Source organism: Sparus aurata, chromosome 24 (genome assembly GCF_900880675.1).
Source record: "Sparus aurata chromosome 24, fSpaAur1.1, whole genome shotgun sequence".
Taxonomy (NCBI): domain Eukaryota; kingdom Metazoa; phylum Chordata; class Actinopteri; order Spariformes; family Sparidae; genus Sparus; species Sparus aurata.
The window spans coordinates 1,517,959-1,537,818 of NC_044210.1; the positions used below are offsets into that span (position 1 = coordinate 1,517,959).

The 19,860-nt window shown below is 39.8% G+C and overlaps 1 protein-coding gene across 8 annotated transcripts; it reads right to left on the reverse strand.

Annotated features, from left to right (window-relative positions):
- Positions 1–1,932: 1,932 nt before the first annotated feature.
- LOC115576745 (uncharacterized) lies at positions 1,933–13,144 on the reverse strand. 8 transcript variants are annotated; one of them, XM_030409301.1, is made up of 17 exons: positions 13,099–13,144; positions 12,338–12,673; positions 11,704–11,830; positions 11,428–11,514; positions 10,974–11,178; positions 9,624–9,793; positions 9,438–9,536; positions 6,554–6,647; positions 6,078–6,422; positions 5,838–5,946; positions 5,670–5,761; positions 5,437–5,557; positions 5,173–5,289; positions 4,817–5,005; positions 4,531–4,683; positions 4,190–4,388; positions 1,933–4,069 (listed from the first exon to the last, which is right to left on the reverse strand). In XM_030409301.1, exons 7-16 carry the CDS (start codon positions 9,533–9,535, stop codon positions 4,291–4,293), a joined length of 1,416 nt encoding a protein of 471 aa, XP_030265161.1. In that variant the 5' UTR covers position 9,536; positions 9,624–9,793; positions 10,974–11,178; positions 11,428–11,514; positions 11,704–11,830; positions 12,338–12,673; positions 13,099–13,144; the 3' UTR covers positions 1,933–4,069; positions 4,190–4,290. The 8 variants fall into 8 exon arrangements, with proteins under 8 accessions (XP_030265161.1, XP_030265164.1, XP_030265162.1 ...); XM_030409304.1 differs by having other exon boundaries at positions 4,177–4,388; XM_030409302.1 differs by having other exon boundaries at positions 12,338–12,428; positions 13,099–13,121.
- Between the last annotated feature and the right edge of the window lie 6,716 nt (positions 13,145–19,860).

The following is a 19,860-nucleotide window of genomic DNA, read 5'->3' on the forward strand; positions in this document are numbered from 1 at the left end:
CTGGTCTATGCAGCTATGGTATTGGATATTCCACCAAAAAAAGTGAAACAGATTGACACGAAAATCTTCAACTTTATATGGAAAAATAAGCCCCACCAATTAAAACGAACAGTGTTGTGCAACCCATACTGTCAAGGGGGTTTAAATGCATTGGACTTTAATACATCTAACACAATTTTTAAATTAAACTGGTTGAAGAGATATTTGCAGGGAAAAAGTAAATTATGGTATATTATACCAGAACTTATTTTCAAGAAAATCGGGGGGATTGAATTTCTTTTAAATTGTTATTACAGTGTTGATAATCTTCCTGTCAATCTGGCAAGTTTTCACAAACAAGCCTTACTTGCTTGGATGTTAGTCTACAAACACAATTTTTCACCACACAAGTGTTTGATCTGGAATAATCAAAATATTCGATATAAGAACAAATCTTTGTTTGTCAAGAGATGGTTTGACCAAAATATCTTGTTTGTGACACAGTTATTGAATGAAAATGGACATTTGTATAACTATACTGAGTTTTTAAAAAAATATACAATTCCTATTACAGGAATTTGCCATAATATTTGACGCTATACCTGCAGAACTGTTGTTGTTATTGCGAGGAGATAGTAGACCACAGCTAAATGTACACTTTAAGGCAAATTTAATGTTAGATGGCATAAATTTAACAGATAAAAAATGCACCAATAGACATATAAGTAAAATTTGCCAAGAAATTACAACTCCGTCAGCTAAACTACTCTGGAACTCAAAATGTATAGGTATAAACTGGAACTCAGTGTGGACTTCAAGTAGCAGATACTGTGTCACAAACAAGATAAAGGAAGTTTCTTTTAAGATTATACATTCAATGTATCCTGTCAATCAGGCCATCTCCAGATATAAAGATGTTAATGTCAACTGTACGTTCTGTGAACAGGAGGAGGAAAATATTTGTCATCTTTTTTTTGAATGTTGTCATACTTATGTGTTTTGGAAGGAACTGGAAAATATGTTTGCATCTTTGACAGGAATTAAGCTCAAACTTAAAAAAAAGGGCATAATTCTCACTTATGATGAAAAAAAACTTAAAGGAAAGGAACTGTTTTTGTTGAATCTTTTTATTTTACAAGGAAAATATTACATCCATAAATGGTCATCCAAAAAACCAAATTTTTATGAATTTAAAATAGAAACCAGATATTACATACAGCTATTAAAAAACATGAAAGACAGAAAAGCTATAAGAACATTGGAATATTATGAATTATTAAAAACAACTATATGATTTGCTAATACCCCTATGTATTTGTATATATGTATATATTTTTTGTTTGTTGTGTTGGTTGTTTATTGTCTGTGTACTGTACAAATGTATATAGATGTGTTTATGTGAAAAAAAATAAATAAATAAAAATTAACAAAAAAAAAAACAAAAAAAAAAAGTTACCCCTAGTTGAAATGGGTACAGCGCCACCTATCGTACTGGGGTATGACACGCTTCGGCCAAATTTTTTTTGGCCAAAAAATGTCTGATTGAGTAGCATAGTAACCTATGGCTGTAATCTGACTAAACTGTGCATGTAAATGTACTTACTGACAGCTGCACATCTGTCAGCAGCTGTGCTCCAAACAGACACATCACCAACTTTAATTTGTAAAGACAGATTAAAGTTGATTTTGTAAACACTAAGCACCATATACTCACCCTCATTCATAATGATTATTAAACCATAACCCAACATAATAAATCTGTTGGCTGCTGTCACGTCCGGTGCAATCGGCGGTTTGAAGGTTGCCCTTTGTCCATAGTGGAGGATGACAGAAAGAATTTCAGTGATAGTTGTAGTTATATGTCTTAAATGTTCCATAATACATTTTAAGACAAACTTATGATATTAAATAAGTGTCAAAGTAACACACACAGAAACAATGCATGATCCTCCATTTATGTGCACACAGTGATTTTTATTTCTGGATACTATAGACACTGCCTTGGACATGGTATGTATAACTTAGCAATATAGTAAAGCGCAGATATAGGTCAACATCGTGAGGATAGTGGGGTGACTGCTTTTTATTGATTTTAGCTCTGCTTTTAACGCGCTTCAGCCACATCTTTTGATTCAGAAACTGAAACAACCGGCTGTCAGCCCCTCAGTTATAAGATGGTATCACTCCTTTTTAACAAACACAACTCAGCTACTTAAAGTCAGTAATAGTGTTTCTCAGGTAAAAACCATAAGCACGGGAGCTCCACAGGGGTGTGTCAGCTCACCAGTTCTGTTCACACGGTTCACAAATGAGTGCTCAGCAAGTCACGTACAGAATTATAATTTCAAATACTCTGATGACCCTGCAGCGCTGAGCTTACTTCAGGTGCATGATAACACTAACATTTATCATTCTGGAGTGGATAGGTTTGTTGAGTGGTGAGATACCAATCATCTCACATTAAATGTTAAAAAGACAGAGGAGATAATTTTCGATCCCAAAGGAGTCTGTGATTACAGCAAAATTGTCATCCACAACCAGCCAGTTGCACAAATCCAGTCCTACAAGTACCTTAGTTTCCACATACACAGAACTTTAACATGGACCACCCATGTAGACTGTGTGTGTTCTAGACTCCTCCAAAGATTGTACTTTCTAAGGAGACTGCAACTGTACAGAGTTGAGCAGAGAATTATGTTTTATTTTATCAGGCTGTGTGTGAGAGCGTAATCAGATACAGTATGACTGTTTGGTTTGGGAACCTCCCTGTTTCAGCCAAATCAAAGCTAATGCACCTGGTTCAAACAGCCATGAAATGATTGGCCTTAAAGAACATTACAATCTGCAGTCTCTGAAAGGTGTGTACTGAAACAGGTGAAGAGAATCCAGGAGGACTCATCCCATATTCTACACTCACAGTCTGAGCTGTTACCATCAGGCAGGAGATACTGAGCTCAGAGGTCCAGATTAAACCAATACAAGAACTCAATCAAAAACATGCCTTGAGTGCTGCATGGGTATCAGTTGTTTCTAAGTTAGTCTCTTTGTCTCTACCTCTGGTCCTCTTCAGTGTAAGGATCCAAATACTAGGTAATAGCGGGAATTGAGGCACTCCAAGTAGGAGAGTTATTTAAAAAGTCTTTATTGCAGCATGGCCATACAAATTAAAACAAGTCAACGCGTTGCAGCCACAGGCCTTCATCAGGGTTGATATAAAATGGCTGTCCATATGTAACCTCCTATATATAGGGAAAGGTCACATGTCTGGGCAGGCCTTATAGTAGAAATAATAAACTGGTAACTTAATGATAAACTGGTGAAGAGTCATCTCACTTCAGCTCCCCATAAAACATGGCTCAATATGAGAACAGGGAATCACAAATGTGGCAATTGCAATCATTGTGATTATATGCTCTTACAGAGAGAATCCTTTTGGATATATACTCTGAAAGCTAGCACAATACCCAGGCCTAAATGGTGAACTCGACTTCTCCCCTTTCCTTTGATCTAGGCGGGATCCAGCTCCCTTGGCCAATATGTGTCTTCCTTCAGCTTCCTGAATGAGAAACCTTTATTAACTAACCTGATGATTTACAGTGCTTGAATTGTTCTCTATTGGTGTTTGCTCGTATTTTTTTTTATTTGTTCTTCTTTCATGTCCGTTTTAATGTGGATGTATATTGTATTTTACTGATAACACCACAATCTGTGTTTCTACTACAAGGCCCGCCAAGACATGTGACCTTTCCCTATATATAGGAGGTTACATATGGGTGGCCATTTTATATCAGCCCTGAAACAACACGTTGGCTTGTTTTTCAATTGTATGGCCATGCTGCAAAAAAGGCTTTTTAAATCACTCTCCTACTCTGACTGCCTCAGTTCCAGGTACCACCCAACACAAGAACTCCTTCATGCCTCTGTCAGTTGGTGTTCTGCATTGGAGTTTAAACTATCACTACAACTTTTATGATCTTATTGTGTTTTTTGTAATCCTTATTGTGTGCTTTCTATCGTGTTTTTATGTGTCCATGGATATGTGATTGATGGGTCTGGCAGCGCGGAGTCTAGTCCGTCATGCAGCATCAATCTGTTAAAAAAAATAACACGGTAACAGAGGGTGAAGTCTAGAATGAAGCTATATAAATCATTTACAGGTATAGGTTTGCAAAACAAACACTAGTATACAGTACATACTTGAGTAAATTACCTAAATTGTGATATCCCCTTCATCTTCACTGCTGTCTGGACTGCTGAGGGCACTTTGATCTTCTTCCTCCTCAATGTGCAGATGGACAGAGGCCTCAGGACCTAAAGCAGTCTTGTACTGTTGGAGGACCACTTGCAACTGCTCCAACAGCTCGGACAGTTGTTTTTTAAGAGAGAGCAAAGTCCTTCGTTGCCCTGGTCTACATTTCAAAGGACACAAGACACATTATAGACGCACTCCACAGTAAGATGTCTGTCTTCTGTGACTGACACTGACTTCGGCTTACTTCTTTTAATCTTGAAAGCAATTCTTTCAATGAATACATTTTTGTTTCATCTTACCATTCTCAGCCCTCTTGTTCTTCAGCTCCTCTGCCTGCTTCTGCAACCATGTGCAATGTTGCACCATCTCCAAAAGCAAAATGCTCTTTTCCTCTTCCAGTCGCATTGTTAACATCACTTGGTCATACAATCTCTTCTTGATTGTGATGTTTTCTGAACACAATAACAGTAAAATTAAAATACAGCCACAAACCTAATGGATGTTAAAGCGCTTAATATGTTATTAGCATGATTCAGTACAAGAACTCAAAATTAATTCTTATGAAGCTTTACAAAACTGATTTACCACTGCCATGAACCTCCCATGGCCACAGAGGGGACACAGTGCTCCCTCCAGTAAATGTGCTCTCCACAGCAGCCACATCAACTGCTGCAGAGTCTGGTACGAGTCCATTGTACCTCTGCATCTCCTGAAGAAGCAGTTTTTTGTCTTCTCCCAGCTTCCTTCGAAGGCGGTGGCGAAACTTGCTGCTGTCTAAACAGACATTAAGAGCAAGAACGCTATCGAGATTATCATAATCTAAATGGCAGTTTAAGTAATTGACAGTTAGAATTTATGAATTGCAAGTACATGCATTTGTTGGCATGTTAACACTATTAAATACAGTAGATTGATTTTATGAACTTGTTTTATTGTTTTACCATTCTGACGGTAGACGCTTTGTTTCCGTTGCCTGATACTAAGGTAGAGCCCCACAATGGACTGCTGAAGTTCACTCTGTGTGGTCCCATCAGTGGTATGAGGTGCATTTGGTGTCTCTATATAAATAAAGTTACAGTAAATTCAAAATAACAGAACACAGGACTATTTTTGTTCTGCACATAAAATCCATTTTAATACAACTTGGGTGTAAAACATGCGATGTGCACTCTCTGAACTGATTTCTGTTATCTGGTCTTGCTTACCTCCAGCTGCCCATTCAATCACCTCAGAGATCCACTGTGATGTCATTTCATCATCCGAGCAATGTAGCTCTGTTTTTGGCTCAGCTAGCCTTGCAGTCTCGTCCAGGAGTCTTTGACATGTCTGATAAATAGTGTTATACAATAATCAGGTTAAAGCCCTTAAGGATTAACAAGCCAAGTGAACAACACATGTGTCAATACATGACACAACAAAACCACAAATACAGACTTACCTTTACATATCTAGTGGACAGTGCTTGGTGTAGAGAGGCCCTTTTTTTGTGGTTCCACCCCAATGCATGCAGTGTAAGCATGTCCACACGTGCTGTTGAAAACAAATAACTAGTTTATGAAATGCAATCTAAAAAAGGGTACAAGAATATGGCAAACAGATTAATCACCTGCTTTCGACATATATTTTGTCGTCAGGGGACAACGAGATAGGTAGCTGTTAACTTGCTCCACCTCCTCACCAGCTGCTCCTTCCTGGTTCCTACCTATCCATTTGATCTTTAAGTAAGTAAAGAGGGATATAATGTTAATGCAAAAGCTACATACCATCGTTGTTCATAAACTTGTATGTCATTACTGTGCTTGTAAACGTTACAAATGCACATATGACACAAAAATGTTAAAAATACCTCACACTTAGTTGCATGAGCTCTTGCATGCATAACACTGAGGAACGGCTTCATTTTTGTCAGCTCCTGGAGGGCAGGAAGGACACTGGCAGCTTTTTCCAAGTAGGGCCAATATTTGCAAGCCACATCCATGGCAAAAAATTGAGGCTTGGCCGACATCAGCTCTTTTTGAAGGTAGAGGGGGTAAGCAAATATCTCCCCCCTGTACATATTAAGAGCTTTCAAAAGGAAGCCATGGCGACATACAGCAACCTCCATCCCCTCTTCATCCAATTTGGAAGCCCTCCTTGAACTCTCCCTTGCTGCTGTCCACTGGGAGTCCCCACATTTTCCTTTTCCATGTCTCTGACATACAAAACAAACATAAATCAAATAAATGCAATTAGGTCTGCTATATAGGTCATTGTTTATCTAAATTCAATTTCAGTAATATTTCAGCAATAAAGCTATTTTGTCACATTATAAATAAAACTTGCATTTTTCACTGCTTTTTGGATGGCCTCAGTAAATGTGGACACTTCACTGTCTTTTGCCACAAAGAGCCCCTCAAAAAAGGCTGGCTCATCACTGCTGAATAAGAAAAACAAATAGACAAATGCATTAATCACATAGGAATATAAATTAATCAATAAAAGCAATAGAAATAAGAGCACCTTCCACTTTGAGCAAAGCAATACAACTTCCTGTTTCCATCTGCAGAAACAGCCAACATTTCAGGTGTGCAGGCTGGGCAGGTGAATTCAGCACCACAGCAGAGTTGGTTTTCCTCAAATGATGAGTATGAAAACTCTAAGAAACGTAAACGTACTCTTCCTCCACACTTTGTGTGGTGCTCCAGCAACTTTGCGAAGGCCTGTCTGGCAAACCAGGAGAAATTACCTTCAGTTCCTGGAAGGAGCTCAAAAGGTCCAATGTATACAAATGTAGGAGACTATCACTTGATAGAAAAAGGGTTAATTAATTACTGGTAATTAATTACAGTTTAAAAGGGGCACCACCTTCGTTTGTTAAGCTAGTTTGAATAATCCGATGGACATTATTCAAATTCAACTGTGCAAGTTTGGCTTAAACAGTTGAAAGCAATTTAATCAGTCTCTTATTCTGAAGCAGTGACTTCTTTCCACGTCTCCATCGATTTTCCACTTCAAATTAAACGTGCACAGACAACGACATAAGGTTAAATATGTTTATTGACTAAATAAGTGCAGAGTAAATGATATAAGGTAATAATTCAAATGAGTAATGACAAATAACAGAAAAGGTGAAGATTGTGGGAGTAAATTATTGAACAACGGACTTCGAAACGATGGTGGATTTGAGTGTAACACTCCGTTCATTCACAAAATCACGGGAGTAATTCCTATCCTAACGGTACGATATGAGACATTTTCTATGAGTTTATAAAGTAAAAGTCAAAGCTTTATAGACACCAACTCTGATCTTTATGACTCCAGCTGTGTGAAGAAATTTCAGCCTACTTGTATGTAGAGGGGGACGTCTGCAGGTTTTCCTCTGATCCTCTCTCGTCTCAGCTGTAGATGCAACAGCTGTTTGGCCGCAGGCCGATGACGGTGGAGTTCCCCGTGACGTCACTCTCCTGCCCAACGGGATTCCGTTTGAGTGCGTGGTGGGCGGTCGGCTCGGCTGGATGTCGAATTCTCTGGTCCGCTGGATGTGCTGTTCCGGCTTCTTGAACAGTTCGATTTCTCTACCGGACTTTTGATGCTTGATCAGCGTCTTAGTCAGAGTCTCTTTGGAGTGGTGAAGATTTAGCTTTGACTTATTAACGGATTTCTTGTTTAAAAATAACTGAAGGATGAAACGTTGGCCGGCGAATCGTCCTTAGTCACTAAATACAAGAATATACAAAAATAGCTTCTTGAATGTGGATACGATACTTTAGTAATATATAAAAAAGCAAAAGAAAGTAATTTCGCACTTGCCTACATTTTCAAAATAAAAGTTTGCTCAAACGAAAATCATCACTTGGAAGAATATGCAACCACTGTTTCAGTTTCTTCACAGCAGGTCGCAAAACTAATCAAGGCATGTCAAAATTTGAAAAATAAAAAGTTACGCGGCGTGGCAAAAAGTATGGAAGCAAGAAAAACAAGTGAAAAAAAATACTACGATCGTAAAAACGAGGAAACGAATGAAACAAGAGCACAAGAAAACAAGAGCAAGACAAGAGCAAGAGGAGGGGTAAGGGTAAGAGTAAGAGAGCGAGGGACACGATGTGTCCGTCTTTTAAGGCTTAGTAGTAGGCGGGTCCGAGGAGCGGCTTGGCCAGTCGCTTCCTTCGGTGATGTCACAGATCTAATCGCGGACTTATCAATTATTGCTGAATTAAACTATCCTTCTGAAAGTTTTAAGATCGCGGTTGACTGTTCACCTAAATCCACCATGGTTTTTACACAAACCTTTCGGTTACTTGAATAAAAGCAAATAAACGAAATTGCTTAATAGAAAAAAGGAATAATCAGTTAGAATATATGAAACACATGGAAACATAACCTCCGCCAGCATTGATGGCTCAAACCTGTTTCATACAGTGCTGACTTATACATTCAAAACATATATCGGAGGAAAGAGAAAAGTATAGATAAACAAGATTATGGATTACATTACTTATTCAGGTATTAATTCAGGAATGTATAACTTGGGTTAGGATTACATCAGGAAGATTATAAACATATTAAAACGTAGGTCTGGTCCTCCTGTGGAAAAACATATCATTAAAGCAAAGGTTAGACCATAGCTTGGTATCTTTCTTGGATTAGGAAACTGATCAGGACTCTTTTCACTTCTGCTGGTATGGAAATGTTTATGGCTCTCTTTTAAGATCCTTGATTTCACGGTGACATGGGACAGTCAGATGCTGGTGGTTATCTTTGACGCAGGCTCTTGTCCTTCTAATCAGAATTTGGTTGAAGGGATAGTTAGTCCACAGATAGGCTTTTGTTGGGAAGTCACGGTTTATAATATAAGAGATGATTTTGTCATGAGGTTGAGAGGGGAGAGTATTAGAAAAGGGAAAGCAGACCCTCGTGATAGAGGACACCAAAGGTTCACGAGGAGGGGGGAGGTCACGCAGACCCACAGCCCGGCCTCCTGCGAGAAGAACAGCATGGGCCGGGTTCCTACACAAAGTAGACACATTAAGAGAGGCCGGCCAATATCCGCTCCTAATGAGGTCGTTTAATTCAGGAGTCCACTGCCTCTGGCATGTTCCACACAAATATAGTGGCTGATGCAAGTCATAACGCCCTTGGAACATAATGCAAATAAACAACTTCATGAATACATACCAACCACATACTTAATACACATGATCTGTGTAGTGAAGTGAATTGTTCTTACCATTGATGGTAATTAAAATCACTGGTTTCCCTGGTGATATCATGATGTTTGTGCCCTCGAAAGAACAGCATGGTGCCTTCACAGCTGGCAAAATGCATGCTAAAAAAACAAGAAACCACTGCATTACATTATTTGTAACAAGCTAGAAATACATATAGAAAAGATTAAGCTTAGATTGAGACATACCTTGCTCATGTGTGCAATATCCATCCTTCTGTTTCATGATCTGTGTAGTTGGAGGAATAGCTTTAAAAAAAACGTCAATAATGGATTCCCTGTTGTGGAGTGGCTGCTTTTTGTGATGCAGTACATCACAGTCGCCACAGAACCACTCCTCAGGAAGACAATCTCTGCACCTAAAAGGGAAAGGCAAAATGATTATAAAAAATTATTTTATGACAATAGTGATAGGTACTATATATGGAAGTTAAATCAAGTCATTAATCAAGAGCATAGATTTTCAGTTTGAGAGCATGATTTCATTTCTTTTCAGTGACACAGCTCCTTCGCGTGCTCAGATTTTTTCTCCTCATGCTCACATTTTGTGCTCGCACTTAAATGTCTTCTGCTTTCTTTCAAAATGTCTGCTTGAATTCAAAAATCACATGCCTGTGCTCACATTTGTCCTTCTTGCACACAAAAATTTCGCTCGCATTCAAATGTGCTCTCTGCGCGCTCAGGTCTAAGTGCACACACTCAGAACACACACCTGCTCACAGGTCAGGTTCTGTTCTCGGATCTCTCCTCTGCTCACGGATTTTTCTTGTGTATCAACACTATCAACCAATAGAAGGCCGGCTACTGTTGACCAATCAGAATATCCCCGCTTCTTTGCGGATGCGTTCGCTGTACTTCAAGGAGCGTCGCATACGGGCGGGCACTGTTTCTACCGGGTTTATCTACTTCGTCCTCCAGGCTGTTAAATGTGGTGGTTCCCTTTATTTATGACGACTTTTGGAATAAAATATCAGTTAATCAATACACGAGCGCCCGTGCTTTTCATTACAGTAGCTACATCAACATAAAGTAGAACAATAGCGACTCCACTTTCGCCATATTAGCCAATAGCCAGCTACCCAGGCAGCGGGATATGTTATATAGTATAAATACTGAAGAGTTAGTATGTTTGAGATGATAGTACAGCGGTTAAGAACATCAATTTATGATGCTTTTTGCTCGAAAACTCGGGAAAACCGTGAGTGACAGACAGCAGAGATGAGGAGTTTGCAGCGAGTGCTAGTTGGATGAATCGTTTCCTCCTCCGCAACTTGCAGGAGGATGCCAGAGAATTCACCGAGAAGCTGGCGAAGTTTGTGACATTTTCATTCCGGATTTTGAGAGGAAGGAATTAAACGCCTGTCCCAAATAAACGCCTGGTCGTTTAAGTGATTGAAACAAATAAATGCCGTGGCTATTATTTGGTATTTTACGGTATGATAGCTCGCTCGGCTTTCTACCAGCACCAAAGAAAACACACTGACCACTAATTCTAAAAAAACCCATCATGGAATAAGTTTAGTATTTAAGAATACCAACCGAATGACAGCAGGCTCATTGCAGAGGCAACACAATGGGTGACCAACAGCCTCTTTCTCTATGAGGCACTGGAGGTTGTATGGTCTTGACTCTCTCCAGCGCTCCGAGGCTTTCTGCTGACGGAAAGACCAGGATGATGCTGAGCTTTGAGGCTCATCAGAATGACACGATGCCAAAATAGCAGAGAGCCTCTCCATATTTTTTTCTGTAAAGAAAATATAAACTTGAGTTATAAAAGATGATTAAGATAACAACCATTAAAACAATTAATCAACAGATAGTATACACATATTTTCATCACCATGGAACTGGCTCTAAACATTAGTGTTCTTTATCTATGTAATACATTGTCTTTACAGTTTAAGGTTTGTTTCAATGTCTATCTTAAATTCAATTATACATGGAGATTTGAAGATTACATTTAAAGTTAAATTCATTCATCACTGTGATTTACCAAATTTTGCCAGAGGACTTGCTGAGGGTAAAGTAGGCAGATCTCCCACACTGGATGACAGGGAGCACTCAGTTGGAGGCTGTGCACCTGTAAATAAGCACATAGAAGAACAAAAAAGGATTAGGGTAGGATTAGGACTGCAATCATGTTTTTTCTACCTACATAGTAATTAACCATTGATATAATCAGACAAACTATATTTACATGAAATACTTGGTTATGTAATTAACTGCAATGCCACTGAAAAAATTGTTATCAACAATTTACACAAACAACCTGTAGCTGAGGCTCTGTGTCGCCCACCACGCCTCCCCCTGGGCTTGCCTTGTCCTTTCCTTGTCCTCTTTGACTTTAACAGAGAGTCTCTTCCAGAGCATGTCCGTTTCCTGATCTGAGCTGCTTCCTATGAGTTGATAAAAGTCTTGTCAAACTGATGTGGTTAAAGGTACTAGAACCAAAAACAGATGACACATCAAAGCAAACCCCAACATCTACTGAATCGAGGGATATATACACTATCCCACCCTTACCATAACATCGCCATCTATAGTTAAGGACAGTTACATTGGAAAACTTGCTTTCCAATGTTTTGCATTACATATTTCACTAATGCACTACAGTTATGAACAGTCTGCCTGTGGCCTCAATTTCTTCTTTCTTCCTCAAGTTTTCTCCATAGCTCTAAGTGCAGATATCATTCACTACTGATACAGAGTCAGCATCATCTGGGCCTTTTTCATTATTTCTAAACATGCCACAGAGCATGCTTGGATGTTAAATACTCAACTGCATTGTTTAATAAAACAGTAAAAAAAAAATCTTCTGCACTCATATTTCTACACACATTCAGTAAGGGATATAATTTGTCACCCACATGTATGGTCAAGTAAAGTATGATGTAAACACTAACCCTGGTTTCAGCGAGAATCTGATTATGCTTCAGTTCAACAGCCATGCGCCTCCCCTCTTTGTATTTGGGATTCTGGGGGTCAACGGTATATCTGTTGTCCATTGCAATACAGACAGATACAGACAAACAAATAAACACACAAACCAATTAAGACAAAGAGGCAGACTAACAAACAGATACACAGATAGCTGAGAGATAGATAGAGAAACAGAGAGACAGAGAGACAGATAGATAGATAGATAGATAGATAGATAGATAGATGGATGGCTCTTAAAAGTGCCTTTGGGTCTATATGTGGAGATGCTGGGTCAGTGTTCGGGGATAGGGTGACAGAAACTACAAGGAGAACAGAGACAAATATTTAGTGCTGTAGGCTAGCTATCAGTCTAGCTGTGTTTATTTGCAGAAAGGTTTAAAAAGTATATGCAACTGGTTGAACCATGATTTCCCCATCTTCTGAATGAATACAAAAAGGTCACGTTTTAAAAAAAAAATCAAAACACAGGTTTTAAGGGTGCCTAATGAGACATTATTTCTCATGTTATTGCATATCACATAATAACGTACTCTTTGGTGATGCTCCACACTCGGCGGGAATACAGTATTAGCTTAAACATAGTTGACTAACCGGTAAGCTAGCTGGACAAAACTTACAAGATTTGGCTATTTTTTCCGTCACAAGTTAGAAGATCATTTTCATAGTCTTGCGTTTAATAAAGAAATCATTGTTAATGTGAACACCCAGCAGACACACATCTTACCTAGAGAAGGGTTAGCGGGGAAGGGCAGAATCTGCTTCCGACAGCGGGAAACAGATATATGTTTCCTGCTTTGTCCTCCAAAATAAAATAACCAAAAGACTTTTCTCATCATACAATGGCTGAATCCTGCAGCAAATAAGAGGAATACAAACATCAGATCATAAATATGGGACGATATGATGCTGAATATCACTGGATTCTTAAATGTACAGGGTTGACATAACATTAAAAAAACGGGGGGAAAAAGACCGAGTTAGATACGATAAAAAAAAAAAAAGTTACCTCGATAGATATGAAAAATAAATGCGGACATTCTAGCTATATTGTATAGGGAAAAAAGCAGAAAGCAGATATTACAAATAACCATAAAAGAGTTTTCTAATCATAAAATGGCTGAATCCTGCAACAAAAAAATAAGAGTAAAAGCATCAGATCATAAATATGAGACGATATGATGCCGAATATCACTGGATTATTAAATGTACAGGCTTGACATAACATTAAAAAAACAGGGGGAAAGGTTCAGAAATTAAATAAAATTAAACCCCTTCTGTGCGCTGTGGCGTTTGGCTGTAGTGCTTGTATGCACGAAATTAACTTCCAATTGAAATGCATTGGTTTGAAACTCGTTCTGAGTAGCACGAAAAAAATGAGGAAATCGTGCTGGCACGCACGAAACAATAGATTAATTAACGTGACAGTATCACGATTTCCAGTGAGACTGGGTTGGTATGTCAGCTGACCACTATGTCACTTGACAAAGTGATATAATAACCATTTATGATTGGATATGTAGGCCTATGTTTATGTCAGGTGTCATGTAATGTGTATGCAGGTGTTATGAATTAAGTGTTACTGAAAGTTGTTTTGTTGGTTTGTGGTTGTTTTCATGAGGTAGTGATTTGTTGGAAATCTCCTGTGAAGTGAAGAGGTACGTTTAGGGAAGAGTTACCTGCGGTCTCCAGTGCTGCTCAGAAGCTTATATCTGAGCAGGAAATCTGGTCTCCCAAGGAGGTAAGTCCATCACCCACTCAGTAGGACCAGGATGTAGTTGCATGTCCCTGATTATTTGCACATGTGCATATCGTCGCTGTCGGGCGGAAACCTCCTATGTCCAAATTTGGCCAATTTAAATTTTTTTCACAAATCGATACTATTGGTCATTCCCACGTGGGTCTGTTATTTTTATAAATTATTAACCAATCTAAAGTGTTGAAAAAAACATGAGAGCAAATCTCGTAACTCCATTGGACACTTTAACTGTCGGAGAAGCCTCGTAACTCCACCCACCTCTTCTTCTACTGTTCTTCCACTCTGCGGAGCCGCTCGCCATTATGTCTTATTTTCTCAAGATGGAAAGTCACAACGATCAGGAAATCCTCGTCGAGCAACACGTCCTTTAAAGGAGTCATCACCCGGAAATCGCAATTTCTCTCGTTAAATCATGCATATTGGTGTTGGACCTCTGTTGAAACTTGCCTGAAAAGCTGGAGTTTGAAAGTGGCTTATTTTTTTCGCTTTGGCTCTTTTTCCGTGCAGGAATAGCGCACAGTAGTGCGCGTTCCTAAAGCACGAGATTTTGACTCTGCTCCTGTGGTGACGTTACCACAGGAGGCTACTTGCATAAGCATCGGCTCACAGCCGTCCTCAGCCAGACTTTCTGAGTGAGCGCCGAATCTGCCTATTTCTCTGTCATTTTCACGGCATACATTGTGACCGCCAGCAGTAAAACTCAGGTCTTACATGTAAAACACGAGTGTGAAAAGTAAGAAGGAAAAAAAAAGAATTTACCATTCAGAGACATCCTGCTGTAAACGTGTCTCTTCCACCGTCTCTGCCTCTTCACTCTCCCGTTCGGTTTCCGACTCTGGCTCGTACATAAATGCCTGAATTCCGTAATGTTCGTCATTTAGTGTGTGCGCCATGACAGGGGGCTGTTTATGTTTTGGAGTCTGTGTGCATGCAGGCTAGCCCCCGATTCCGGCTCTGTCTTTCCTGCGGCCAATCAACGCGCGCCTCATTACATATTAATACAATGCACATCCGGACCGGTCAAAACCTCGCGCATAATCTCGCGTGAGAAAGTTGCGGTATGAAAAAGTGTCAGAACAAGCTCTATGTTTGATTTTTTTTTTTTTTTCTAATAAGTTTTAAGAATTGATCCAAAGCGATCCAAGAGGGACTTGATATGTAAAAAACCAGGTGATGACTCCTTTAAGGTAAATGTCCTCAAAACACTGGTTATTCATGATTCAAGTATGTGTATCACTTATATGCCAAACAGTTTTATCTCGATCTTGAAGTAATGGTAAGGTGTAATGTATCGTTTCTGAGGATGCTATATTTTTCTTTATGCTAGGTCTAGCTTCGGATGGTAGCTAACTTGTTGATTCAAATCTTCCATGGTTTTGTTTCTGACGAGGATGATGAATCTAAGCACAAACACTGCCTGCCGTTGACTTAGTTAGCCACTGTGCATTAGTTTTGTCGTCATGTTTGGTGAGATAGCTCACGTGATTTTCATGGGGCAAAACACTAGAACGGCCAAGACGGTCATTTTGACCGTTTTCTAATTTATATGTGCAACTTTGCCGAATGAAAAAATGCAATAGGCTGTTACATCACTTTTCCTAAAAATGTCTGTATTTTAATTTAGAATAGTTTCTTTATTAATTACACATATGACGTATCTCATTCATGCACTTTTGTGTGTGTATTTTGAAGTTGGTGAAAATGAAGAGGACTCTGATGCAAAAAGTTCGTGCCCAGATGCTGAGGAAGACGCCCCTCCAAGGAAAAGACTGAGAGAAACACCTGGAAGAAAGTCATCAACACACACAGAGCCTCACAGATACATGCACACAGACACACAGACAAGTGCTCAGCCTACTCACAGACACAATACACTCAGTAATGGGTTTAGTAAAGCAAGCTCAACTATGATTGTATGTGTATAAAACTATGATATCAGTTATTGATGTATTTTAAATATCTACTGCTGTTACTATTAGTAGGTGTATTATTACTAGGCTTATTATACATGTGCATTGAAGTTTTAATGTTTTAATGTTTTGGGTATCACCATTAAATTATTGTTTTTATTATTGTTTTACTGACTCCTGACTTCTAGACTATGCCTCTCTTGGCACTGTACATGTAAAAAAAAAAAAAGGGCCGTCTACTGTGTACTTTGGTTAACTGTCTGTTTTTTTAGACAATAACGAGTGAAAATAGTTAGGTAAGATACATTTGAGTAGGCCTGATTTGTTAAAAATTGATAGCTGTAATGCTTCGGTGCAGAAGGAAGCCCGTGAGCCACGGAGGTAAGTTTGCGTGCAGATTAATTAATAAGCTCATCGTTTTTTGTATTGCATCACTCATAGCTCTTAAACCTTTAAAATAGAGTTTAGGGAGATGTATGTAACCACAGTTGTTAGCTTTGGTTAACTATTAAAGCCTTTTCTCGTCAAAAGGCTCAACACGACCGTCGACTTTTGTTTGCGTGAAGATTAATTTCCGCCTCGTCATTTTTTTGTGGTATTGCATCACTCATAGCTCTTAAACGTTTAAAATAGAGTTTACCAATATGTATGTAACTACAATCATTAACTTTGATTAGCTCTTAAAGCCTTGTCTCTTGTGAAAAGGCTCAACGTGATGGCAGACTGTGATGAACACCGCTGGCAGCAGCGCCGCCTGTGTCCATACCATTCTTATCAATGACAGCGTAACCTCCTATCTCCCTGCTCCAAAATCATAAACCTCGTATCTCCGATTGAACATGATTTGGGGGAAATGTTGTGTTAATGTTGGTACATAACAGTATATGATAGCAATATAAGTTAGAATACCAACTTTAACAATATAATGTTTAATAACTCAAAAAATATGCAGTTTTTTTAATTTCCTGAAAAATAGTGGTTTTGGAGATAAGAGAATTCCGCCCGACAGCGACGATATGGTTGTAAGGTCTACAATTTAACTCAATAGTCATTCTGTTGTTTCAAATCAAATGTATATAATATTCTTAGATTCTCATAACACAAAATGTAGAACTCTGGACTGAAAATTAACATACACACAATAAGTAAGGGATATTGTGAGAGACTCAGTGGATTTCATACATACAGTGTTTGTTTCACTTCAGAGAGTTTTGGGCTAGGGAGGCAATTTTATTGGGGTGATAGACACACCTCATTTTGTGTTTTCCACGTAATGGTCTCACTGTGAACAGTGTGCCTTATATATTGGGGCCAATACCAAAAAACTAAAAGACAACCCTTTCAATGTGGCATCAATTTCAACATTCTGGGGGTATAAAAAGCTGGTATTGTCAGTAAGTCATTCCAAGTTCATCATTCAAACAGCCATTAACACACGACGTCACTTAACAGCGCCAGCGCCACCTGGCCATAGCGCGCCTTCGGTGTGTCTCAAAGTGTCATCAGCAGACTTGCATCAGGACACAGAACTATTGGCAGAGTTTGTCACAGACCCAGGAGTGGAGCCCCACGAGTGACAGACCGCAACGATGACCAGTACCTAAGGACCTATGCACTCAGACATCGTTATGCAACTGCCACACAGCTGCAGGCCCAGTTACGAGATGTGAGGGGTACTAGGGTTTCCAGACAAACCATTCGAAACCGACTCCACCGCTTTGGCTTGAATGCCGTACAACCGTTGCAGGTGACTCCACTGACACCAAGACACCGGCGTGAACGTTTGCAGTGGGCACAAGACCATGTGACCTGGACAATGCAGCAGTGGTCTACCGTCCTGTTCACTGATGAGTGTCGGGTCACCTTGCACAGAAATGATGGTCGTCAGCGTTGCTGGAGAAGGCAAGGTGAGCGATACGCCGAGGTCAACATGGTCCCCAGGGTTCCCTTTGGTGGAGGAGCTGCAACAGTCTGGGCAGGCATCACCAGTCAGCGCAAAACACATTTCGTTATTGTAGATGGCTCAGTCACTGCACGTTCTTACCTCAGAGACATCATAGAACCCATCATCATCCCCCAATTCCGCCAGCACACCCCCAACTTTCTGTTCATGGATAATAATGCTCCACCACATCGTGCCAGAATTGTCACAGCTCGACTTCAGGAAGTCGGAGTGCCTCATATGGTATGGCCAGCAATGTCCCCTGACCTGAACCCAATAGAGCACGTCTGGGACCAGCTGAAGCAGAGACTGGATGATCGTACCCCACCCCCACATGACCTGGCAGAACTGCGTGTAGCACTTGTGGAGGAGTGGAACGCATTGCCTCAGAACAACATCATGAGGCTAGTGAGGAGCATGAGACGTCGCTGTCAAGCTGTCATTGCGGCAAATGGTGGAAACATCCGCTACTGACATTGTCAATTTTTGTTATTTGGGGCTATCCTTGTTATTGTCTAAATTGTTGGGGTAATAAATATTAAACTAATGAAAATGGTGTTTCTTCTCATTCATTATTAGTAATATCAAAGGGAACTTTTACTTATTTCATTAAAATTCTGATCCAAATAGGAAAAGCACTCATGTAACTGACACTATCCCTAACTTATTGTGAGTAGTGTATATATTACATTATCTGTCAAGTATTACATTATCAGTTTTGAAAAAAAAGACCCACCTGAAAATGTAATAAATTCCCAATAATGTAATAAGGTATTACATTATCGGTAAAAATTTTATTACAATATCAGTCAGGATATTTTATTACATTATTGGTGAAGTTATTACATTATTGGATTTTATTACATTTTCGATCGAGTTAGGTGCACATTTTATTACAATTTCAGGCGTAGGGTGCTACAAGTGCCCAACATAATCAAATAGACAATAAGGTCACAATGATCAGCCCGTTTATTGACAAGCAATTCACGTTTAGTAACCCAAAAAGTCTGGTGAGCCAGCAAAAAAAGAAACAAAGGAAGGGGAGACACCCAGACCAACCCTCAAAGGGTCATAGGACCTGGGCTCTCCCCTCTAACCTAGGACCACCCAAACTACAACTAAAGAAACAAAGCCTCGAAAACAAAGGCTACCGGGCTCACCAAACTCTCCATAAACTAAAGAGACCAAACTGACTGAGATTTTAGACCAGATAGTAACACTCAGAAGTTGCAGCTCAGGCTGGCAGCAGGGGAAGTTAGGGAGAGAGGCCACATCACATTGCTTCCTTTTTATAGGTCCACCCATTCAGCAGGGGGGGAGCATGTAACAGTCTTCATTCTGACTTCTTTGATAAGATGGATGCCCTCCTAAGCTGCTCCCCTGAAAATGACACACTGCTTGTTGTCCTGGGTGACTTCAAGATCCACCCAGAGAAGCTGCCCTTATCTGAATTCATCGACTTCTTCTCCACATTTGACCTCACACTCTCTCCACCCACCCACTGGCCAGGAACCAACTTAACCTTGTCTTCACAAGGTCCTGTAGTACCTCGGCAATCTCTGTTACCACGCTCACTGTGTCCGACCATCACGCAGTCACTTTCTCTCTCCCCCTGAAATCCACCACCTCACATGGTCACTGACCACAGCAATCTGAGTTTGCTTTCTCCCTCCACTCTCTCCTCAACTGTTATTCCTCACTACCATCAACAGATCAATTCTCTCTGATGTCCACCGAGGAAGCATGCCGGTTGAGAGGGAGTTATGCTATGCGGGGTCAAGGTGAAGTCTGAACAAATGAGTCTTGAGTCTTTTGCGGAAGATGGAGAGTAATCCCGCTGTCCTGACATTGGTTGGGAGTTTGTTCCACCACTGAGGT